Below are 26934 nucleotides of genomic sequence, written 5' to 3' on the forward strand. Positions count from 1 at the left end.
CTGATATTGGCATTGATGAAGTAGCTATATACTACTGATATTGGTTTTGATGAAGCAGCTAAATACTGCTGATATTGGCATTGATGAAGTAGCTATCTACTGCTGATACTGGTATTGATGAAGTGGCTATCTACTGCTGATATTGGTATTGATGAAGTAGCTATCTACTGCTGGTATTGGCATTGATGAAATTGCTACCTATTGCTGATATTGGCATTAATGAAATTGCTATCTACTGCTGATATTGATATTGATGAAATAGCTATCTGCTGTTCATATTGGTATTGATGAAGTAGCTTTCTACTGCTGATATTGGTATTGACGAAGTAGCTATCTACTGCTGATATTGGTATTGATGAAGTAACTATCTACTGCTGATATTGGCATTGATGAAGTAGCTATCAACAGCTGAGATTGGTATTGTTGAAATAGCGTTGCGAATACTTCCATACAGTATTCGAGAATCATATCAATCATCCCTGTGATTGATATGATTGATATATCAATCTCTTCATGATGACTTGAATAAGTGCTATATCTACCCCAAGATGAATTCGCCATAATTGATATCTACCAAACATGTCGCCATTGAAGGTTGAATTAATCAATGTAACTGTAGTCATGGGTAGTACATGGCGCTATGGGGTGATTTTTGAGTTAGCATATATCTTTTTGGCATCCTATACCTCAAAGGATAAAACTAGAATCGGTTCCGTTTTTATGTGCCCCCTATGCATCCTACGAGGGGTCGAAGGTCATTAAGCCAAAATTTAATATTTGTTTAATTGGAGTTCTGAATGATTATAAATTATGCTCTCATCTTGTCGTTCAATTATTGGGTACATGTATAAAGGAAAGTGATTTTGTTAGGAGGCTGACTGCTCCCCCTCCTTAAACGAAAGTCAACTTTGACCAAAATTTGAACTATAGGTTTTCACAAACTTTGATATCCTCTCACAATTTAGGACTTTCGTTAGGCAGTGGCAGGGCGGCGCCAGGAATTATTTTTGGTGAATTTCAGAAAATTTTGGGAGGAGAAAATATAGGGGAGGGGGAATTGCCTCCCACCATTCAATGGTTATATAGGACGTCTTTAAAAATCATGAATCTGTGTCAACTTTTCACAATATTTTTTTTATTTACCGTAAGGCGACGAAAAACCCCTGTTCTATGGGCGGACGGACATTTCAATTATAGGTTGATCGGTTCTGCTTCTTTTTTCTCTTCTTCTTCTTCTTTGCAAATGACCCAAAAAAAACTCACCAAAATCTGTAAATATTATGCAATTTAAAAATGTTCCTGCTATTTTCGATATTTGGGTCGGCATTCATTTGTACAGGAAAAAATTGTTTCCCAATTATTGTGTAAAATCTGGGTTGGTCGGATCCGCGGACCCGTAGAAAGGGTTTTCTTCTTTCGTCGCGTTAAAAATAATACGATTTCCGTCAAATTTTGATTTTGTTATTCTTTATTCATAATGTTGAAATAATATTAGTAGGCCTAATAACTGACGGGAAGGGTTGCTGTCCATTTTAGGTTGAAATAACAAGGTAAAATGAAAGAAACCCCACTGGTTATTTTGGCCATTTAACATGTATATAGTTCTATGGGAGGACATATTATCATAATTTTTAAATTATGATAATATGTCGATCTTTGCTCTGTTGACCTACAAAGACAACAAATTTGACCGATTCCATTTAGGTGGAAGTTGGGACATGTGTAAACATTACAAATATGCAAAAAATTCAGGTTTGAAAAAAATTAACCAATTTACATGTGTAAACATTACAAATATGCAAAAAACTCGGGTTTGAAAAAAAAACACCCAATTTCATATTATAAGATCGCACATTATGGCATTAATATTTATTTACTTCCTGTTGGCAGGATACGCGCAAAATGTTTCCGCATACTTAGTGATTATACATGCAAACTTTTTCGCTTTGGAAAAACTCTGTCAAGCATCTCCTTATATAGAGAGCCATCGCTACACTATTCTATTCATCAAAGCCAATTTACATTTCAGCTATTAAAGGTAGGTAACCTGATTGACAGCCTCATCCCCCACTTTACCCCATCAAAATTCTGATTTTGCATCTCCTTATAGAGCCATCATGTATACTATTCTATTCATAATTAAAGCCAAGTTTACATTTTAGCTGGTAACCTGACAGCCTCATCCCCACTTTACCCCCACCAAAATGCTGATTTTGGTATCAGGTGAAAGCTAATTTTTTTCTCATTGAAATTGTGCGCTCCAAATCGGTATATTTCCAGAGAAATCATCAAAAACCGTTGAATTATATAGTTTCGACTGTGGTATACCACGCTTTCAACAGTTTTTTGACGATAACTTCGGAAATACACCGATTTGGAGCTCCTAATTTCAATAATGTTAATGAGAAAAATAGAATCTCTCATTTGATATCAATTTATTACATGATCATGATGATTATCATTAATAAAAACACTGCAGACTACCAGTATCACGCAGTATAAAATCAGCATAATTCCATCACCTTTAGGCTTTACAAGGAACAATACGTGTTCTTTTTGCCCGAATGTTTGAAAGGGACGACATGTTATGTTATACGCCCGGATTATACGTAAGTTTTAAAGAATGTGATTTCCAAATATAGCTCACCTTCCTTTAATATAGGATTACAAATTGCGTACTGGTATTTTGACCTTGTTTCCCGTATAGGCGGCCGGATCCGCCAAAATGGTATCAAATGCTGAAAAAGGTCTCAACTGTTGAATGAAAATTGAAAAGGTCTCGAATCTTCACAAAGGTCTCAAATTCCGGCCTTGTCTCCCGGCCTTGTCTTCATGCTTGGATGAACCGCTTACCACGAAAACAAAATCTCACTGCAGGTAAGATCCAGATACCATTTGAACTCTTTCTGCGCCTTAGTAAGCAACACAAAATCACGGTTACCAGTCACATAAAGAAAAGGTAAGTTTGCTTTGATTATGTATTTATTTAGTAGCGGAGACCTGCACTGCCAAAACATTGTTTTGAAATCGCGGACAGGTTGGTGTTTAGAAGGTTAGATGTCTCATGTCTAGCATAACACTTTAATGTTTAGATCTGAAACATCTTAACACATAATCACGTGAAATGTGTTTAGGATCTAAACATTAAAGTTTTTAAATGCTATACATTAAACATTCTAAACACCAATCTGTCCTCGATTTCTAAACACTGTTTTTGCAGTGTGTTCCAGCGAAATATAGGCCCCTATCTATTAATAATAGTATTAAAATAACATTTAAATGTCGGGTAACATAAAGTTCATGAATACGATTTTAGTATGTTAATGTAAAATATTTTGGGTAAACATTTTTGCAGAATATTTCGTCAAGAGTTAAATAACATTCTGGTATTAAATGGTTTGCATCACGTTTTCAAACATGTTTTATCATGTTTATGGTAAACCTTCTCCGCTGCCCGCTGGGTTTAATAGTTTATAGGCCTACCTCAGAACTTGCCAAGCCGACTGAAGGTACGTATAGGCTTTGCTGGAACGGGTACGGGTCATCATTTATTGTCAATGAATTTCATTACGCGTACTAACCTGGGTGTAATAATAGTCCCGATTTTAACGAAAATTGAACTTGACACACTGGTCACACGTGCATAAAGCTCCCGGCATTGAAAGGGGAAGACGGAAGCGTAATCTCATACAGAGAACTAGTCATCAAGTGAGTAGAAGTCCAGCAAAGTCCAAATAACTCCACCTATTATCTATAGACGTTGAAAGTTCGGAACTTCAGAAGATATGCGGTCATAGGCCTACAGGGTCATCCCTGATGAAAGAACTGTATCGTCGAGAACTGATTTATTTGGGTACTTTAACGCATACACCAAACGTAACTAAATAACTGATGATGTTAAGGTGGCTGTGTACTCTCAGACATGCATGTAGTAAAAGTGCAATAACTTTGTAATTATTCGCGCAAGACATATAAAAGTATACATTTTTATAAAGGCAAGACATCAATAAATCTTAATATAAATACAGATTTGGGGTAAAAACAACAATTATGAAGAAAATCACAAAAAAGTGAGTTTTTGGCAATTTAATGATACTACAACAAAAGAGATCTACACTCTTTCCAAAATATTTTATTTTGTTTTTAGCTCAATCTTGAGGCTCCATTCCAAAAACGGTTTTTTTATTTTTTTGATATTGGCCTTAGTTTTTGAGATATTGACCATATAAGGCATCTAACTGAACTTTTTAAAATTCACAAACGCCTATTTGCACAAAATGATGCCTAAAATCGGAAATAGACCAAAATATAAAAAATGAGAAAACCGTTTCTTGAGTCGATCATGCTTTTTACGATGATCATATTTGCTTACCTATAGATGCTGTATTTATTGAGTTATCGTGTACCTAAATCGTCATTTTACCGAGAAAATGAACATTGAAATAATGGCCGTTAAAGTTTAAAGTGGTCACATTTTGCCCTTTCATCGAATCTCACAGGAGAATGCGGCAGTTTTCGTTTTTCTACCTTATATTATGTGAACATCGGGTAAATCCACAGCCCGTTGAGAAGTTTGAGCGAAATCCATTAATAACTTGATATTCAAATCTAGGAAAAGAACTTGAAAAAACCCACATTTTATCAGCTAAAACGGAGCCATTTGACCACTTGAAATAGTGTTTCCAAAGGATGCGCCACGCATGCAGATAAGCGTCGCGTATGCGTAGCGTATCTGTGCGTTAACAAATTGCGAGATACGCAGCGCGATGCGTTGTTGCGCGCGTGTCACCCCGCTGATACAACAAAGATTTTCTCTCTTTTAAAATTGCAAACACGAATGAAATAGTGAAATAAAATCCATAAAATAGCGCAGTTGGAGTTTATAAATCTGGATTTTCTTTCCTTGTATTTATAAAAAACATAACAAAGTAACAAATATCAAAAAAGCTCAATTTTGCGAAAGAAACAACGTCTTGAGTACACAGCCGCGTTAAGGAACATATCAGCTATCACGTACTTTTTGAATTTTTAATTGACCGCTCCGTTTTTGAAATAAAAGAATTTTACGAAACTCCCTCATTTTCAAGCCTTTCCACGGATTCAAAACAAAGTATTTAGTCATGTTTAGTTGTGGCTTTAAATTCCCAAAGTTTCCGACAATACAGTTCTTTCAGGGACACCCTGTATACCACCAATTGGAGAGGATGAAGTTGAATCTCTCAATGACATGAAATAGAAGTAAAGCACCGGGAGAAGATGGAGTGCTAGCCGAGTGCTAGGAGGCACTGGAAAAACAATTCACACGATGTATCCAGGCCAACTGTCCAGACACCAGACAGTTATAATGCTCTTACAATACTCATCAACTGATCCACATGAAAGCGACATCAATTGCAGACCAGCTTACGGGCCAGCTTACTATATCAAACATGCACTTTTCACCAAAGTTCTCATAAATCGGATCACCAATCCTTGACTTCAACTAACCCAGGACACAGGCAGGGTTAATTGCAGAGCGGCTATTTTAGATCACCTTTATCATGTTTATGTCATCATGGTCATATCAACCAAATTGTTGAAAAGATGGGTGAATATAGACAGCCACTGTGCCTTGGATTCATCGACTCCGAAAAAGCTTTCGATGGCATTGAGATCCAGGCAGTGCAACCCCCAAACAGCAAGGCGTTTAAAATCCCAGTGGATACATCCAGATAATAAATACTCTCCCGCTTCCACGAGGATAGTGATAAGATTTATCCATAGAGGGGTGCAGCAAGGAGATACCATTTCTATATACTGTTTAACGCGGCACTTTCAGGAAAATATATACCTGGACTGGAAGAGTAAAGGCATCAGCATAAATGGAGATAGCAAAAGAGGTGGGGAAAGCAAAGAAAAGTTAAAACAAAAACAAAAAAAACAACGAAACAAACAAACATAAATAAACAAAAGCAAACAAACAAAACTGGCGGACGACAAGGTTAATCCTAAGGCGTTCTGGAATTATGTAAGATCTTAAACCAAAGTAAAGTCTGGAATTAGCCCTATATAAAAAAAGGAAACCCAGCAGGTGCAGGAAAGTACCGGCCTGTTAGTTTAATATCAGTGGTATATAATGCAAGATGTTTGAATCAAATGTCAGATATCAACTGATGGAGTTCATGAAGGAAAATGAAATAATAATTGCAATGAACAACATGGTTTTAGGTAAGGACGGTCCTTTTGTCCTGCGTTACACAGTTGCTAGAAATGATGGACATCTGGACCAGAATGCTAGAAGAGGGTGATGATATCGATGAGGTCTACCTAGATTTCAGTCCCAGATCATCGCTTGGTGAGGAAAGTTGAGGGCCATGGCATAGATGACGAACTCCTAACTAAAATTGTCAGTATGCTTCCTGCTTGGAAGAAAGCAACGCGTGTCGGCAAATTGAGCCAAATCTCCCTGGGATGAGGTGAAAAGCGGTATCCCCCAATGCAGTGTACTGGGACCGATTTTATTCATCATTTTCATCAACGACCTCCCAAATGAAATCTTAAGCTTAGTGAGAATGTTTGCTGAGTGATGATACTAAAGTCTTTAGCCATGTACACAGTGATGATGATGATTGTGCCAAGTTACACGAGCATTTGGATAAGCTGGGGGACTGATCGAATAAATGGCAAATATACTTCATCGCAGGAAAGTGCGGCGTGATGTACTATGGCAAGGACAGAGATGACCACAGCTATTCCATGAAGGAAGGGGATGGTAGAAGAGCACTGGGAAAGCTAGAGGAAAAAAAGGATCTGGGAGTCTTGTTTGACAGATCTCTTACCTTTAGAAAGCAGGAGCAGTCACAAATAAAGCAAACCGTATTGTAGGTGATGATTTGATTTGATTATATATGGATATTCCAATGTTCAAAACTTTGTATAAGACCATGATTAGACCACACTTAGAATAAGCAAATCGCGTGGGGAGCCCCTTTCTCAAAGAAGACATTGATAAGGTGGAGGAAGTCGGGCAGAGCAACCAAATTGATCCCAAAGCTCAGAGACCAGCCATATGTAACACCGTCTAGAAAGGCTAAAACCCCCTTCACTATACAGAAGACTTAAAGAAACCCTCATCCAAGTACTCCATATCATGAGCTATATCATGAGTCCAACCCCATAACCTATATGATCATGGACAGGGGGACGGTAGGATTGATGGGACACAATCTGAAGATCAACAAAGTGAGAAGCAAAGATACGCATAGAAGAAATTATTTCTTCCTCTCGGTCTGCCATTAATCGCTTACCCCTCGCCTCGGCCTGCCATTAATCGCTTACCCCTCGCCTCGGTCTGCCATTAATCGCTTACCCCCTCGCCTCGGCCTGCCATTAATCGCTTACCCCCTCGCCTCGGCCTGCCAAATATCTTTACACATGCCAACATTTTAGGAACCCTAATTTGCAAACCTTAAGTGGCCTATATTGCGAGCACAGGAAAATTTGCATATTTACCGTATATGTTTCTGTACTGTTTTCCTAAGCCATTTTAGAGCGTTTTATTTAAAAGGTGCCCCATGTGTGCCAACAATGATTATGACTCTATTATTATTGCTTGCAGATAAAATCGGACAACATGGCACGTGGAACCAGCTGGCTGGTCGGGTTCCTTCTTTTAATCATTTATACAGGTAAGCAATACACTTGAAAAAGTATTGAGAAAGAGAAATTTTAACGAGTTTTTTTGTTGTTGGGATGTTCTTTGAACAAACAAAGATACAAAGAAACAAACAAAAAGCGGTTCTTTAAAAAATGTTATCCTGTTTTGCCAAATAAAACATTCATGATGCAGGCATGTCTACAGTAGAATTCATCTCGACCTTTGCAGGACTTAAACCCCATTAAAAGCTATTAAACCAAGATAACACTCATTGAAGCAGCTCAACTGATTAAATCAGATCTTCTCTGGTTGTGCACAAGTGTCTGTTTTCAATGTGCGACATCGCAATAAAGCTGGTATTATAGCTTCAGTTGGGTAACCGATTATAAAGGAAACGAAAGGAAACAATGGTAGTGTACCTTTCTTCACGAAATGAGACAAAGACCTGCTTTTTGTTAACCAGCATTCTTCAAAATGAGCAACATATAATGATTGTTGACTTAACACGGTTGGGAAATAATTTCTTCATATTTTTGGTGTTATCTGTCGTTTATACATATCCTTCCTAAAACACAAAAGTGCGACCCTCTCCAAACATCTAAATTAGCTAAAAATTTAGGACCTGTTACAAAACTATATTTTCTAGAACCTATTTAGAATAGTTTAAATGTAGCTTTTACCGTTTTTTTTTGGCATCTTTCAGAAGTGAGCGGTCCGATACCAATATTTTCGGTCAAATCTCCATTCAATTAACACGAGGAGTTGGCTAGCTATGCCTTGCCCTCACTCATATTTTACAAAAGTGCGACCATTTCTGAACATCTAACCTAGCTGTAATTTTAGGTCATGTTAGAGAAATATATTTGCTAGAAGTTTTGGAGAATAAATAAAATATTGGCTGGTTATTTTTCACACAGTGATGTTAACTAGGCAAGTGTCCATTCTTCCAACATACATCATTTGTAGAGGTCACGCGTCAATGGTGACAGCACTGTGTATTGTGTATAGGAAAACGGACAGTAACTGCAGTATGTGCTAAATATTGAGCCTTTGGTTAGCTCTAACTGGCAATACAAATTTGAATTGTTTTGCACTATCAGGGGAAGCGGGCTAAAAAATGCAATTTGGCATCATTTCTGACCATTTCAGTCACTAAATTCGAATACTTCGCACAATTCTTAGATTGTAGTACAGGCTATGAGTTTCCTCATAAATTTAATTTAATATTTTAATTTTGATAATTGGTTATAAAGGAAAATGTGTTTTCGAAAAAGTATACAATTATTTGGTCTTGATGTTACATCATACGAAAACACCAAAACGCGTGTTTTGGGCCATTAATTCCATTAGAACTAACTAAAAGATAGGATTTAGCTATGTTTTATTTGGCAAAACATGATATTTTTTATCCCAACAAATATTAGTGCTGTATTTTTCTGGAATGAGGAGTAGGCCTAGTGGTAAAAAGGCTGCGGAGAAAAATTTGAAACATTCGAATAACAAATAATTTTAGAAAAAACTGAGAAATCTATCGTGTATTTTTAAACTTCACCGTAAGGAAGAATGATCAAGCTTGCAATATAATATTTTCACTTGAATCCGTGATTAAAACAAAATATATTACGGTTGCACCCTGTATATACTTTTGTAAAGTAAAGCATGCTTCAAACTCACAATAATTTTGGAATGTCCTTTCTCGATGACTTTCTTTAAAGGCCAGCTTTTCACCCGGGGCTTTTCATTGCCACACTGTAAAATGTATAAGCTAAAGCAATTGATAATGGCATTGTCCAAAATAAAGTTGTGCAGTTTAGTAGGATTTCCCCCATTTTAATAGTCATTGTTATTATCATTGACATCATGACCCATTCAGAAACCTGAAACCCCTGAAATTGTTCCAAACAAACAAACAAACAAACAAACACAAACGCCAAAAAACATGTTAACAACAAATATCCCATCGTTCTAAAATTGAATCTCGCGCTTGATTTCATAAAAGAGTTCATTTCTAAACTAAGGTAATATTTTATATTATTCTCGTTGTATTATATAAACTTGGGTTTTTAGTGGGATTTCCCCTCTTTTAATAGTCATTATTATTATTGACATCATGAACTGTAAAATTGTCCAGTTACAATGGTCACACTAATCTGCAATCAAATAGAATCATTGGAGCGATGAGTTGTCAAAGACCAATAATATTTGGATAAGGAAGTAAAGGCTAGGCCAAGGTCGATTGATCTTGAACTTTTTTTTTTCTTTCTTTCTTTCTTTCTTTCTTTCTTTCTTTCTTTCTTTTTCTTTCTTTCTTTCTTTCTTTCTTTCTTTCTTTCTTTCTTTCTTTCTTTCTTTCTTTCTTTCTTTCTTTCTTTCTTTCTTTCTTTCTTTCTTTTTTTTCTTTCTTTCTTTTTTTCTTTTCTTTTTTCTTTCTTTCTCTTTTTGTTTTTTTTTTTATTTTTTCTTTCTTTCTTTCTTTCTTTCTTTATTTCTTTATTTCTTGGTTGGTGGGTTGGTTGGTTGATTGATTGATTGATTGGTTGATTGATTGAATATGTATTCATTTGTTAATATGGTCATTTATTCATTCGTTCGTTCATCATTCATTCTGAGAGATATTTAAAATTTAGACTTTTTTTACACTTTCTTGCCTATATTTGCTCATTTTCGTCAAAGTTTAGCTTAGTTTGCTTCCCATATTTAAACTTCTTTTTTTTTTTTTTGAGTTACCGTGAGTTACCGAATGACTTTACTGGGACAAACGCGCACAACTTGTCATTTATAACTCAAACAATGATTTTTTTATAGTGGTGTGCGCCCTTAAATTGAAAAGGACGAGCTGTGAATACGCGTGCGCAAACCCGTTGGTAATCAGTCTTCGGAAGCGAAATTTAATTTGTCTGATGTTTTGAAGGTTTTCTTCCCGGAATTCTTCCTCCAAAATTACTGATCATGCTGATAATAGTACTTCTTGTAGACTTTTTAAAGAAAAGAAGATGGCGAGGAAGATGGATTTAGTAGTGACTAAAGGGAATAAGGTGAAAGTTGTAGCAGTGTCACGGACATGCTTCATGATCTGAAATGGGACACTCTCCAAGACAGAAGGGAAAAGGCTCGCCTCATAACTATATACAAAGAAACTCACAAGTTCACACCATCTAACATCAGTCATCACCTGACCAAGAACACTACAGCCAGACGCACTACTCGTCAAACTCATGAACTTAACTATAACATCATTCGCCCCAACAAAGACTGAGATAAATTCTCACTTTATCCACGGACAATACCAAAATGGAACTCACTGCCACCTACCACCAAAATAGCTCCTGATGTGGCCTCTTTCAAGAACTTGATCGGGTAATTGAAATTGAGAAGAAGAAATTTAATAAGTTATCAGCGAATCGATGCATGATCTGTACGCTGATAGCCACACCAGGCGTTTTGTGCAGTAGCAGACAAGACAAGACAAGACAAGAGGTTGAATTAATTTGAATTTAGTCATTTCGGGGATGATGATTTCAGCCCATTCATGCCATTTTCATGTGTGTTTTCATGCAGAATTAAAATGTAGAGATTCCCAGTACTTCCCGTCCCCAGTATACTGGGGAGTACTGGGAATCTAATACCGTTCCTTGTTTTAAACATTGATTAATAAACACATACGACAGATTGGAATGTTCCATGCCTGTGCCCGACACTTGAATTCAGCTGACTCCATCCAGTACAGCGTTAAAACCTGGCGACATCGCTCACACTCAGCCTCATCATTATATCATATGCCAAGTTTTGTGTACATTTGTACGCTTGTGCTATTTGCAATATTTTCGAGTTTGCTCACGCAAACCTGATTTAGCGTGGTGGAGTCCATGGACCCCCACAGGCAACATGCCCACTTTCCAAGGCATGGTTTTAAATCTGACTATAGCTGTCACCGACGGTATAAACGCCTTTCTTATACACAGAGTGGGTGCAAAGCAATTTCAATTAGAGTTAGCACTATTGAAGCTAGTAATATAGTTGCATGTTTGTCATAATATTATTAAATAACTATTTATAAGTTACATAGTTACAATTTAAAAAAAGGAAGTCTTTTCTTCTTTTTCATGTTGGTGGAGAAAGGTCAGTCTATACTATTATGACTAGATGTCATATTTTAAAAAACTGGGGGACATTTAAATAGGCACCTATAAATTAGTTTTAAAAAAATGCAGATGAATAAACTAGGAGGATAAATTTGATGTGTGTGGTGTGCAGCAAAGTCAGTCTGAAGTCTGACATACAGGGTTGCCAAAAAAGTCACCCAATTTTTCACTTTACCATTGGTTTCTATGGGGCAGGAAACTAGCGGAAGTCGCGGGAGCCAATGTTGAAAAGTCGCCCAATTTTGTTCTTACCCATTGGTTTCTATGGGACCGGAAATTGTCAAAAGACGCTGGGAAAATCTTCAAAAGTCGCCCAATTGGGCTACCAAATCATGGGTTTGGCAACCCTGCTGACATATTCAATTTTCAATTTCTTATATAGATTGTAAACAACATAATTGCAAAGTTACATATTGCAGAAAACTCCTCTGAATTTAGACAATGCAGTCCAATAATAATAATAATAATAAACACGTTTTTAGAGCGCATATAATACCACAAGGAAACTCAATGCGTCCAAGTGAGCAGTTAAAGACTTTCCGGAACAATAGGAAACAAAAGGAAATATTTCCGACTGCCGACTGATTTTGCTTGATAACATGATCACATACAATCTAAGAAAACAGAACATGAAAAATCAGACCATGCCTCTTTTTAAGTTTATCCATACAAAATTTCTAATTAGTCTTTTTCTTTACAGGTTATACCATTGGACAAGATCTTCCGGTTGATACACCAGGAAACCAAGGTAAATTCTTTTTGGTTTTAAAAAATAATCTATTTTTAAACTTCTACACTAGCACGAAATTGGTAGCACTCACTTGAGCGGCTCAACCAGCATCTTCAGTGGTAATTATTGATATGAAGATAAGTTGTTGCTAGTGATGTTTTTGTGATACCTCTGATGACGTCACAAGTCTTAATGATGTCAAGACGGGAAAATATTGCCGCCCATCCCCTTGGTTCTGGGGCATCAAAAGATTTTCCAAAACCATGAAACTGGGTCAAGCTGAATATTGATTAGACTCTATAGTTAGAGGGATCTCTTTTTATATATATTTAACAACAAAAAAGCAGTGGTCGATTTGGGGGGGAGGGAGCAAAGGGCATTTATTTTGTTTCTTCCCAGTATAAACCAAAATTATGAAAATTTCCACTTTTTGTGGCAATTTGGTGCAAAATTTGGTGACCTCCCCTGAAATTCACTTTTCCCCCAATGCCCCCACCAAAAAAATCATGGTGCAGCCAACTGTGTATTTATAATGTATATAAAATGTTATTTTTGGCACAAAATTCCAAAAATAACGTTTTTTTTAAAAATTAATTTCTAAAAACTAGATCAAAATATCTAGGATACGTTTTTTCATTTTTTGAATTTTGACCAATTTCACCAAAAATATTTGAAATTTGGGCCAAAATTGGGCTTTTTTATGATTTTTTTGAAAAATCAGTATTTTTTGACCATTTTTGGTGCAAATTTCTCAAAGTTGGTCGAAATTAACAAAATGAAAAAACGGGTTATCCCAAAAACTGTTGGGGATTTTGGGCCACCACATTTGACCTCACAGATGAACATCAAGTCTTTGCCATTCTAAATATGGATACTTTTATACTACATGTATACTTTAGACCAACAATTTAGAAGTTATGAGGCCCGAAAGTTTCCATAATTCCAGGGTTCACAAAAAGTGTATGTTGCATTTAACAGTTGTACAAAAATGTCATATCAAAACAATGCACTATTCATAAACCATGTAACTTGGGGATGATTTGAAGTGACCTCCAGTCCTCTACTTCAGATGAGCTTGGTATTTATTCCTAGCTTTTAGGTGAAAAGAGACACATGTAGCAGTGCATCGTTTTGATACGGATGTACACAAATGTGATATTTGATCTTTTTTAATACTCCTTCACATGCCCGTACACAGGATTTTTTTTAAGGGGGTGCAAATTTTGAAAAATTTGACCTTTTTTTCAAGGTGGGGAAGGGTGCAATTTTGTGAAAAGTGGACCACCATCCAAATTTGGACCTCTTTTGACCAACAAACCATAAAAAAACTGATTTGTTTTTTGGCTCATTTATGCTTGCATTTCTTTTGCATACAATAAATGAAGGAAGAAACATTTTAATTTAATACATGTAGCCTGTGAATGGGTGAAATATAATATACTAGATTTCGCGGTTCTCGGGTTGGGTGGTTCTCATTATAGGTCTATCTCTACTTACCAAACACCCGTTACCCATATACCCGCCCTGACCTTTTAAACTACTATGATATAGGCCTGCGTCTCTTAGTGATCAATATAATGGGCTATAGGCCTTACCTGGTTCTGGTCCGATGAGATGCACCTGTAAATTAGTCAAGCTTTGCGATACCCTCAAGCACTGCGCCTGTCGGTACTCCGCGCTACACGCCCGTTGATAATCATGCGTCTGCAGCGCTCCAGCAAGCACGCGATAGCTCATGCTGCAGCACGCAATAATAGCCAGCCTGACAGACGGACAAACTCTCTATAATTAGTATTAAGATATGCAATGCATTTGCTCTTCCATAAAGATTTTGTACATTATATCAATTTTCAATAATAATAATAATATAGTAAATTTATAAAATACTGGTATGCTAAAATGAAATAACTTTTAGATATTGAAAGGAATCTTAATCTCTGTTTGAGCTGGAATATAATACCACCAAAAACTTTATAGAAAGATGTGCAAAGTAAAGAATGTTATCCTTTAAAAGAGACGAAAGGACCTACTGAAGCCTTACACCACACTGAGTTTGTGCATAATTGTTTGGGTGTAATGCTTTGCCAGCCTATATAAGGAAGTCATACCAGAATATAAAATGGAATGTACTGTTACACAGTATTGGCAGTATAATAGATCTTTCTGTCTCCTGCATGGTTGGGTTTTTGAAAAAATAGAAAAAAAAAAACCCAACTCAACAGTTGGAGTAGTTGATGCCTATCATGCATGGTATAAAGAAGTACACATTGTTATTGTTTGTTGATATGAAAAAACGAACTTACCTTACCTTGTATGGTATGGTAACTATGGTAGCATGCACAAGTTGAACAACTGGTTGAAAATTATAAGGACTACCTCTAACATACCTTGTGGAATGAATGTTTGAGGAAATTTCTATGAAATGTAAATCTTTTTGTGTTGTTTTTTATAAAGAATATTCAGAATTGAGGCATTTACACCAAAAAAAGAAGAAAGTACACGTACAGTTTTGTTTGTCTGCACCAAACTGCAAAAAGACTTGAAGACAAAACCTTTTGGATCGTGATGCGATGCTCAAAAATATCAAAACATGCCTTCGCTGTCAAAAAAACTTGTCACTCTGTTGCGACAGTCTCTAGTCGCAACTATCACATGGTGCATAGCAATTTTACGAACAGTGCGAAAGACTACAAGTGCAGCGACGAGCTGGGGGATGTATTTGATGAAACAAAAATTCCCTTCAAAGGGCATGTGTAGGGCGAGTCAGTGAGCCGCAGTGGTGAAAAAAAAACACCACTGAATTTTACGGTCAACACATAACGCTAAGCGTTAATTAGATTTCACAAAGGAATGTGCCGGGGTGTCTGAGACAGACATTTTTTTATGGTCTTACATACTTCGTACCTCCTGGAAATCTAATGGTGACCTCATATAAGTTTACAAACATGTGATTAGTTTTAAGGGATGTGCTAATTCAGAAATATTATTACAAATCAGATTTATGCATTAAGTTTTTAAGTACATGTAGTATTTGTGGTGACATGATATGCTTAAATATGTCAGTGATGAGACAAAAAGGGACCTAAAAATAATATTTGGAAAATTGCAGCAACATACATACATAGAGTTATTTCTTAGCACTTATGTTTTCTTTTGTTTTCATTTGAAAAACAAAACAAAACATAGATGATGAAAATTCTCTAGACTTGTCCTTTAATTTCAAATATTTTTTACACTTTTGCAGGGACCACTGATAGTGTTACTTTGGCATCGATTTATCATTCATCATTCTAATATGCTTGCTTTAAATGATGCAACAGAAAAAAAACACTCAAAACTATTAAAAAAGATATTTCTAAAAAAAACTTGTTTTTCTTTTTGTAAACAAACTATTGACTTTCTGTGCAGGCGGCAATAGCAGTGCAACAGGCGGGAGTGGCAGCATGGGTATGAGTAGCAATGAGACAGCTAGTGACCAAGACATGACCTCTGGTGATTCCAGTAATGACACTGGTAAGTACATAATTTGACATGATCAAGAAAAATGAGTCTGATGTCAATCAAAATCAAAATTCAGTTTTCAATCTCATTATATGAGCCATTGTCAGAGCTTTATTATGCTGAAAACCCAATCAAAATAAGACTTATGGTTCCAGAGATAAGGGTGTTTTAGTGTTGCTCAGAACAATAAAATACAAAGAAAGTTGAATACTATTATTGATTATATCTCAAAATCAATATTCCTGACATCCGACTCATTTTGCTTGATCGCATCACATATGTGACACGATCTGGTCCATATGGGCCAAAGGCTGCAAATTTGAAATAGAGATAAAGGCAAAAATATGGAGTAAAAAAACAATAAAGAAAATATACATCACAAAACTTTAAAACCAAGTATGCTAGAAATTTGGTGTTTTCAGTATACCGTAAAACCCCGTCTACAAGCATACATAGTGTTTTTTATTAAAGCTAAATTAATTTGAAGTCAGCGTAAATATACCAATACAATAGATTGGTCTTAAAATAATACTTGTTTGTATATGCTTGGATCCGTAATTTATTTGCTCAAACTCCATAATGGCGCCTGGATTAACGTAGCTTTCATCAGAAGCACTCTATATGTTTGTAGACAGGGTTTTACGGTATGATAGCCTATTGTTTGTATTAGGTAATAATTATTGTAAGTCAATTTTCAAAAATGCCTCCTTTGGCCCCCATGGAGCAGATCGTGTCACATATTATTATGGACATATGTGACATCATGACATGTCGACCCTGGTCTAAAATGAGTTTTACATACGTTTCTAAAGTGGACATTTAGAGCTTTTAGAGACTGTGAAAACCCCCCAAAAAACCCATTTTTTTCATTTTTTTTTGGGAGGAGGAGGGGATGGAAATTATTTTTAAAAACAATGTATTACAGCATAAAAAGAGCAACAAATTGTTTTCAGGTGATCCCTCTGGACCTCTGGCCTGAGTCGCTCCATGGGTATTGTCACTGGGTTTTTAGTTTTCCTGATTTTTAGTATCTTTGATTAAACTAGAGACCAAAGTTTTCCATTTTCTAAAAAGTAAATTTTGTTATGTGAATTGCAATATAAGTTTCCAACAGTTCTCAAATTGTAAAAATTATTGCAAAATTGCACCCTCATCATAGACAGACCATTATTGTTAGCGTGAATTTGGAGTGTTTCAAAGCAAAGCTTAAAATGACATTAATTAGTCTGACTGAAGTCTTCTCCAAGAAGTTATGACATAAAACTGTTTTTTCACAAAAACACTGAATTCTGTTTTCTTTACCAGTAAAACACAAAACGTTGGTTTCTAGATAAATCTAATGGAATGAATAAAAAAAAAGGCCCATGATGCAGGGTTGCCAAAAGATTTCAGCCCGAAAAGTTGCCCAATTTTTCTCTTTACTTTGGGGCTGGAACCTGTCGGAAGTCGCGGGAAAAATCTTCAAAAGTCGCCCAATTGGGCTACCAAATCGCGGGTTTGGCAACCCTGCCATGATGTATGATTATCAAGCTCAGGAGTTGCAAATATTAAAGGTGAGGCCAATGACAATGGTAAATTATAAAGAATAATGATAGTCAAGGTTGTTAAAAGAATAATAAAAGTCAATACAAGGTTGTTTTGAAATTTATGTTCAAAATTATCACTTCATGTAGATAATAATGGCTGTATGAGATGGCACCATCTTTTTGACTTCGATCCAAGTTAGTGTATGGAAAGAAATAATGTTTTTTTCTTTTCTTTACTTGTATGTATTATTTTTGTGTGGCTTTTAATTTTGATTTATTTACAGCTTATGCATTAATTAAGTTAAATTCAAATGATGTCCAAGATCATCAGATGTAAATGTACATGTAAGGAGGAAAGTTATTAATCAGGAGTTAAAGTGACTTCAGCTCCAGCATAATGATGGATTAAACCAAAATTGTGTAATTATCACATAAAAACCTGAAAAACTGTCATGTGAAAATAAATAACTGTTACAGTATCTCACATTCCTTGCCCCAAGCCATATACATTGTTTTATTGTGCAACGCAACTCAACCATGGTTATGAAGTTGCACTTTTCATGAAAATGTATTGTGAGATAAAGGAACTTAAAAAAAAATGTAGTGGCGCTGGGAAAGGTGGGCAAGAGTTTGTGTGAATAATATTATAAGAAGAGAACAAAAGAAGGGAATATATTTTGACAATCATGCCAAAATGTAGCTTGAGTTTAGAGCCATCACAAAATCCCACTCAGTCAAGCATTAATAGCCAGTAGCAGCCAGCCTGAACTACATGGAAGTTCATCATGAAAAGTTGAGATTGGATGAATTGTTAGGGATTAGCCTTTGTACTATCTTCATCAGTAGATAGCAAACCTATACTTACCTTTGCCTACGCAATATGACGCTGATGCATAGGTTTTACGCTGATGTGCTTAGTGCTTGTGCTGCGCGCTGCACAATATGGACATTACGATTAGACGGCATTGGGTCAGTTCTACCCACAATTCAATCAATGGAGGTGGGACAATAACATGGGGAATAAGTTTCTTTCCCTTCAGCGATGACCCTCCTATAGGCCTATTTAAAATCAACAGTTTGGGAGCAAAAGTGAATTAATTTTGACTGATTAAAAAATTTTTTTTTGGCATTTGGGGTCAATTCAGACATTTGAAAACAAACAAATAATGACCGACTGACAGGTACTTCCTGACAGGTCTGTCAGGTGTTCCCCCCCCCATTGCCTTACCCTAATTATACATGTCATGCACTACTGGGTTCCAATACACATCCAGATTCTCAATTATGGTGTACCACCATTGCCGAGTACCATGGTTGTACATGTACACCAGGTGTACCACCACAATGGCTACACCGTTGCAAAGGTACACCAATGAGAAGTTGGATGTGTAGTAAATGGCTTAGATATGAGACCATTATTATGCAACATTCATGCACATATTGCGGGGAAGCCCCCAGGGCCCGGGGTAAAAGCAGGGTCTGTGAAAAAGAAGGGCAGCAGCAGAAGAAGGGGCAGCAAAACAGAGTTATTAAGGCGATATAATACCCCGATTTTCATCAGTACCCCTCTTCTTTTTTTTCTTGCAAATTTATTAAGTACATATATATGTTTATCACCTCATGTCCTGAACTTATAAAATATATTTACATATAAAGTGACTTTCAACCATTTTAGTAAGTCATTTTAGACCTATATATTTTTTGTTTACTGTAACCTAGTAACTCAGATCTGTGTTTCATAACAAACCATAATTTATTCTTTTCAAAATGTTCAAGTAGGGTACATGAATAGAATACATTAAATCCTTTGTTATACTCTCTATAGAAAATCTATAGTGGTGCATGCAAAATACCTACCATGATATAACACTGAATAAATTAAATAAACACTTATACAATGGATGCATAGTAATTAGTTGTTAGGAGAAGAAAAGGCTATTAGGTCACAGTATGTCAGGTTATAGGTCAATTGGTTCAGGTCAAATTTAAGCATCAATTTTGAATACACATGTGAGAGTCTGTGATATCATATGAGGCATAATTTTGATATTCTGTCTTTAACTGGATATATATCGAGAAGTGCATGGTGGATATACTAATATACCTTGGGATGTAAATGGTGAGTACAATTTAGAATGCCTAGTTGAGACGGATTTCACAAATAAATATAAAATAGTTACCAAAATCACAAACGTTAAGCTTACGGAAAACTACCCAATATGGTTGTATAGGTGACAAGAAATACAATTTTTTCATCATTGCTGTAGTATGGTTGTTGTAACCTGTTACCTATGGCTTAATTAAGTTTCAGTGCAATAATGTCGCAAGTTAAAAATACAAAATATAGCTCAACATTGAAAATAGAAGCATTTTAACCAGTTCCTTTTTGATAGTTGTGGAGCACCAAGTTCATGAAGTCATAAAAGAAATCAGGAACCACTTATTCCCATTTTACATATCAACTTTATTTTCCTAATGTGTTAGCAACACATATCCAAAATTTTAACGAAATCCGTTGATAGTAAGCTTTCCAAAATGAAGTGAATTTAAATCATCAGTGATGTACCTCCTTTTGGCTTCTATCTGTAAAAGCATGTAAGCTACATTGATACCGATACCACCAATAAAACGAGAAGATTTGCCCTTCATTTTGCATACCACTTTGTCCAATTTTTTGTGTAATTTCTTCACAAAATGCAAAAAAATGCAAAAAAAAATCAATGGGTGTAGTACCCCCTTAAAGGGTGAGAAATTGTAAAAAATGTTTAAAAAGTTTTGTTTTTAGGTTGCTAGTGCTTATTTTCTTTCTTTTTTTTTTTGCTCTTCACTTTTTAAACCATCGAAAAAAAAATTTGAGCGAACCTTTTTAGGATGTTAAAGGGGGACGGCAAAAGTGCACTTTATCTCCAATGAGCGGCCACAGAACGTCACTGGCATGACTATCACTTCTTTTCAAACTACAAATAAATGCATAATTTTTCTACTGCCAACGATAAGGGTTTTAAAAGTCAGAAGGCATTATAAATTTATATACTAATGACATGGCTACAAAGAGGAACTGTTTTTTACATATTTCCTGATCAAATGATTGTGTTATTGTGGAATTGCATATTTTGTTCCCTCTGTGCCATTGTTCTTTTATAGTCAAGGTTTTTTGAAGAATAACAATAGTGTTGTTATAGCAATGCAAAGAGGAAGTTTTTGGAACAAGGTTAATTGCATCCCATACTTGCAGGCCTGTATGCAGGGGGGGCAGGGTGCGGTCGAAATCTTTTTTTTTTTTTTTTTGGAAAAGTATATAAAAAGTTCCAAAATTTCAGAATTTGCGAGCGTAGCGATAAAAAAAATCAGGGTTTTTACGCTTTTTTCAACAAAAAAGATCCAAATCTTGGAAAGAAAGTCCACTTTTCACAAAATCGCCCTTCTCCCCTTGGAAAAAATCCACTTCGTCAAAATCAGCACCCCCGCCAAATGAAATCCTGTGTACGGGCCTGCATACTTGGTTCAGTTCAGTTCATTTCCATCCAAATTACAAATTCTAAGAGGACTTATAATTATTTGATTTTTGTTCCGCACATCAATGTAAGTGGGACTATATTGATGTGCAGTTTCAGTTCAGTTCAGTTCATTTCCAAATTTTAAGAGTACTTACAAATGCATGTATTGATTGGCAAAGTTATTTGCTTTTTGTTCGGATGTGTTATTTGAAATAGAGCATTGCATTGTGGGATACCATGTTGCCTGTGCAGGCAAAATGCTGCCTGGTCAGGAAGTGTTTCCTGGACCGGAGTACTGCTAAAAAAACCTTTTAAATCAGCAAAATCTGTAAAAACCTGTGGGAATTTTAAATCAATTTACAAACTATTGATATTTTTAACTGGATATATATTTGATTTTTACTTTTGCACTGTGTATAATGTGATTTGAGGGTCTCTAGTTCTTTGGCCTGTGTGCACAGCTTATCATTATAATCTATGGGTAGGGGATTTTCTTAAAACTAAACCAAAAAGAGTGATATTAAACTTCTAAATTTAACTCCTGATGAACTCCTGATGACTTTGCATAGCGTTTGTTAATCCCCAAACAAATTTTTGCAGCTAATTTTGACAATTGAGTTTGTTCAGTCATGCATTTTTTACAGCATAGATATAGACTGCCTCTGTGTTTGACGTTTGTCTCCATAAATGGGCTCGGTTTGAGCTCTATACTATAACCCCAAAAAATTAACCTTATATGTTTCTGTTATGAGGCGAGAAGTGGGTGTATGAGTCATATGTTTTCATTGTTGTAAATTTGTGGTGCAGCAGGTTGCTGACGTTTGTAGTGTTTTGTGTTTTTATTTCCTTTTAATTTTTGCTTCATGAAAAAAAATCATTGGAATTACCAGTATTTCTTTTCCTCTGCTTTGAAGAATTGAAAATAGTTGTACTCGCATCATTTTATATTAACCTTATATTCATATAATGCTGCCCATGTTTTTTTTTTCAATCGGGAGTAAAAAAAGAAACAAAAAAAGATAATCCAGCAAAGATATTTATTACTCATAGTTCTTATATAAACACCCACTTTAATATCTAACTAGAATTGATAAAATTATGAAAATTAACCCAGCGAAAATATCCCATAGTATTCTGTGAATATAATGATCACAAACAACATCCAAGAACCCACAAGCTGAGAAAAGCAAAATTCTAGTTATTTTTGTGGTAGCTGTGGTGATCACGAAAATGAAGGTTCAACAAAAATTTCTACTTATACAGTAGGCCTAAGGGTCACTATTTACGCCAGGGGGGAATGGAGGATTTCAATTTTTTTGGCGAAAAACTTTGTGTTCCCCCTTCGCTTCTGTTCAAAAATTCCGCATTCCCCCCATATTTTATGAAATTTCTCCATTTAAAATTTAACATTCCCCCCTCTTTCCTGTCAACAAATTGTGCATTCCCTCCCCCTCTTGCTCATAAACATTTCGCATTCCCCCTAAAATCCTCCATTCCCCCATGGTGTAAATAATGATTGCTCCCTAAGTAGTTCAAATATCAAAGGATACAGGAAAACAATCCTTTCCTGAAAATTTGGGTCAGTATTGAAAAACAAAATTGGGTCAGTATTGAAAAAAAAACAGCCCCTCCTTTTTTTCCAATTGTTTAAAATTTAATTGGGTCACTGAAGGCAACATCTATTTTGAGGACTAATTAAAAATGAATTGAGAAGCATTGTTGGCAAGTATCCAACTATTCATTGTCACCATCCATGGTTGCCGAAATCATGAAATAGGTGAACTTCCTTGTTGTATGATTACATTGAAGGTGAAGGTAACTGTTGATTGGTGCATTTAGGTCATAGACCATGTGACCCATTCTGATTCACTCAGGCCAAAGTTGGACATTTTGAAAATTGAGTTACTACCATTGCTAACTTGCTCAATACATACAATTACTAATGTAGAATCCACAGGTCTCTTGAATCCTTGGTGGCAAAGTTACAAGCCTTTTATATGTCCATTTTCTTATGTTTTTTATTGTTTTTTTCTCTTCACTTTGTGCCTATATCTCAGTTTCATTATTGCAGACTTTAGCCTGATTGGACCAGATCAGGTTACATATATGTAATGCGATCAAGCAAAATCAGTCGGAACTCAGAAATATTGATTTTGAGATATAGCCAAATAAAGGAAATATTTCCCTTTGTTTCTTTTTGTTTTGGAAACTCTCTAATTGCTCATATCTTTGGAACTGGTTGTTCAATTTCAATGGGGTTTTCTGCAAAATCCAGCTTTGTAAATGATTTTTACTATCCTGTAAGAAAGTGAAAATTTATAATTGCCGAGTTCCGACTGATTTTGCTTGATCTCATCACATATATGGGATACCTTCTTCCTCCCCAGCTTCTTCCATCTATCCCTGTCCCCTTCCCCTATTGTAGCCTTGTAAAATAAGGGTATGTGCACATCTTCATGTGACACCCTCGCCAACTACTCCTGCCACCTAAGATGCAGGCCTATAAAACAACGGTACACACCTTTATCATGTTTATGGGACATCCCCATGATAATGTGGGTTGTGGGTCATCTCTGACACTGCACTGCCCCGTTGGAATTGTATTTACTTTGGTACCTTAAAATCCAGCTGATGATAATGCACATTTTACTGTCACCTAATATGAGGAACAACAAATTATTTTTCAAAATTTCCAACTTTGAGTGAATCAGAATGGGTCACATGGTCTATGACCTAAATGCACCAACCACCAGTTACCTTCACCTTCAATGTAATCATACAACAAGGAAGTTTGCCTATTTCATGATTTCGGCGACCATGGATGGTGACAATGAATAGTTGGATACTTGCCAACAATGCTTCTCAATTCATTTTTAATTAGTCCTCAAAATAGATGTTGCCTTTAGTGACCCAATTCAATTTTAAACAATTGGAAAAAAGGAGGGGCTGGTTTTTGTTTTGTTTTGTTTTGGGTTTTTTTCAATACTGACCCAATTTTGTTTTTCAATACTGACCCAAATTTTCAGGAAAGGATTGTTTTCCTTTAAAATCCTTTGATATTTATACCTGCATGCGAAGCATGGACGGGTATATTGGACCAGATCTGTCACATGGGATATACCTTCTTCCTCCCCGGCTTCTTCCATCTATCCCTGTCCCCTTCTCCTAGTTGTAGGCTTGTAAAATAAGGGTATGTGCACATCTTCATGTGACACCCTCTCCAACTACTCCTGCCACCTAAGATGCAGGCCTATAAAACAACGGTACACCCCTTTATCATGTTTATGGGACATCCCCATGATAATGTGGGTTGTGGGTCATCTCTGTCACTGCACTTAAGGGCCCCGTTGGAATTAAATTTACTTTGGTACCTTGAAATTCTGCTGATGATAAATGCACATTTTACTATTTGATCAAAACACCTAATATGAGGAACAACAAATTATAAAGAAAACATTTTTTTTCATGGAAAATGAAACAAAACTGATTAGCAAAACAATAATGTGATGACAAACTTTGTACCAATAGCATAATTATAAACACATACATGTAGTCATTGTAAAGGCAACCAAACAGTGATTGTAACCTTTATATCCGTGGAGGCGCCAGGAATTTTATTTGTGGGGGGGCATTGGGGGAAAAGTGAATTTCAAGGGGGGTTAAAATTGCCGCAAAAAGTGGAAATGTTCATAATTTTGCATTTTTACTGGGGGCAACAGGGGTTTTGGGTTTTTACAGGGGGAGAGTTCTGACTGGGGCATTTGACCCCATGCCCCCACCACTGTTTATAATTCCTACTTTATTGTATAAAAATGAGGATGGTACTAGAAGAAAGCTCATATTTTCTCATAAATCTATGAAAATTTTAGGCCTGAAATATCTTCGTTTTAGATGTTATACATGAAAGATGATACCACTGTACTGTTTTCTTGCTTTTGATATTAGAACTGAGGACTGTAATTTTTTTAACTCAAAACTTTGGAATCATATTATCATGGTGCAGGCCTCAATTTGAGGTACAAAACACAATATATGAGAAAATCTGACTATGCCCCTTTAATAGGTTATAGGATTATTTGATATGATCCAAAGTTTTGAACTTGAATATGTGTGTCAATAAGGTTTTATTCAAAATGTCCTTCATTAAAAATATATATGCTATTTTATTCATTCATATTTGCTTGATCATGATACTGTTTAATGACGTAGGCCTAAACTTCTTCATTTCCTGGTTGCTTTCTGCGAAGTTAAATTCCTTACAAAATAAAGTAATTACTAATGATTTGACAGTGTGCTTTGCAGTTGGTGACTTAGCACAGTATCACACACACACTGTGAATGTGTCACAAAGAAGCTTTTGTTGTTGTTGTTCAGTGCAATGATTTCCTTGCAGGAACTTCCTCTTGTTCCAACCTTGCCCTTATAGTACACAGACAGGAAATGATTTTCCTTTGCAAACCGCACCATACCTTTGAATTTGGGTGCTACGCATGTGCGCTAAAGTTGAGTGCATATTGTAGTTGCATTGCAATGTTGCACCACTCTGAAAGTTTTAAGCCCGGTCCTGACTCCACATCGCAGCGAGATGCGATGCTATAAAAACTGTAATCTGAGCCAGATTTTTACGAGCTAAGCGGTGAAAATTCTCATCGCGCGGTGGAAATTTCGGTCCGCGATGGAGTTGAACAACTTTTTCGCATCGCGCTGCGATACCGCAGCCATGCACGCTTCTGATTGGCTGCTTAAAAGGAGATGCAGACTGCACATGCTTTTAAAACATCGCAACAAAATTGATGAAATTAAAATGTACATTTTAATTTCATCAATTTTGCTGCGATGTTTGAAAAGCATCGCAACATCGCATCGCGCTGCGATGTGGAGTCAGGATCGGGCTTTATACATGTGTGTACATCCATGTTCAATTAGAAGTTCTAACTGCGCATTGGTTATTTGGAGGACATTGTAAAAAATCTAAATATTTTGCCTTTTCAACCGAGGAATATCCCGAGGGGTGTAACCCCAAGGGATATTCCGTGGTTCAAAGCAAAATTTACAGATTTTTCACAATGCCTGACATATTACCGATGCAAAGTTATTAACCTCATTCATAACTGTCACTTTCATCTCTTCACTTTACAAAACAAGACAAATTTTTCTCAAAAGTTAGTAAAAATATTTGTTTTTTACATTTTGCCTTTCTCAAAAATCGAAAAGGCTAAAAGAGGACGACATCACAATATGTGCAAATACAGTAGCGTGCAGTTTGTTCGACGCACAACACTGCGTGCGTGGAGGTTACTAATATTTATGTTGATGGCGCGAAGGTCCACTTTTGAATGTTAGTAACCATGTTCTGTGTAAACTTGCGTTTTGGCAAATAAATAAAAATGATGGGGTCGCATGTTTATTCATGAGGTTATGACTTCAAAATAATTTGAACCTACATATCATGTGTTGTGCATAGGGACAAACTTGGTCTTTGGTTTGATTTTTTTTTTTTTTCTAATTTGTCTGGGATTGATGTTATTAATTAATTTTGTGTGTTTGAACATTTATTCAAATATCCCTCTTTTAGTATTATTTGCACTTGACATTGGCACTTATGGAAGTTATGCCTATTATGCGGTATCTAGGTGTGGTATGTTTACACTGACCACAAATTCATTGGGCCATTTCTGTTGAAATCCATACACCCCATGGAACAACATCACCTGACTATCGAATGCACTATAAGGAGGTGTCAATTTCAAATGTGAGTCACCCAATCAGTTAACCCCATTTGAAATTCAGATCAAGGTCATGTCTTCCATGGGGGGTGTATGGATTTTAACTGGAATATCCCATTTTTGCTATTTTAGTTGGAACTTCCTCCACCTTATTTAAACAAAAGACAGCGCAGCAA

The 26934-nt window shown here is 36.1% G+C and overlaps 1 protein-coding gene across 2 annotated transcripts in view; it reads left to right on the forward strand.

Moving 5' to 3' along the window:
* Positions 1 to 2824: 2824 nt before the first annotated feature.
* LOC140157345 (uncharacterized) overlaps positions 2825 to 26934 on the forward strand; it is a 100430-nt gene continuing 76320 nt past the window's right edge. For both annotated transcript variants that reach the window (XM_072180506.1, XM_072180508.1), the window contains exons 1-4: positions 2825 to 2959; positions 7598 to 7667; positions 12479 to 12526; positions 15917 to 16021. In XM_072180506.1, coding sequence (XP_072036607.1) covers positions 7613 to 7667; positions 12479 to 12526; positions 15917 to 16021 — 208 coding nt within the window. In that variant the 5' untranslated portion in view covers positions 2825 to 2959; positions 7598 to 7612. The remainder of the gene's footprint in view (positions 2960 to 7597; positions 7668 to 12478; positions 12527 to 15916; positions 16022 to 26934) is intronic.

The sequence above is a fragment of the Amphiura filiformis genome, chromosome 7 (assembly GCF_039555335.1).
Source record: "Amphiura filiformis chromosome 7, Afil_fr2py, whole genome shotgun sequence".
NCBI lineage: Eukaryota > Metazoa > Echinodermata > Ophiuroidea > Amphilepidida > Amphiuridae > Amphiura > Amphiura filiformis.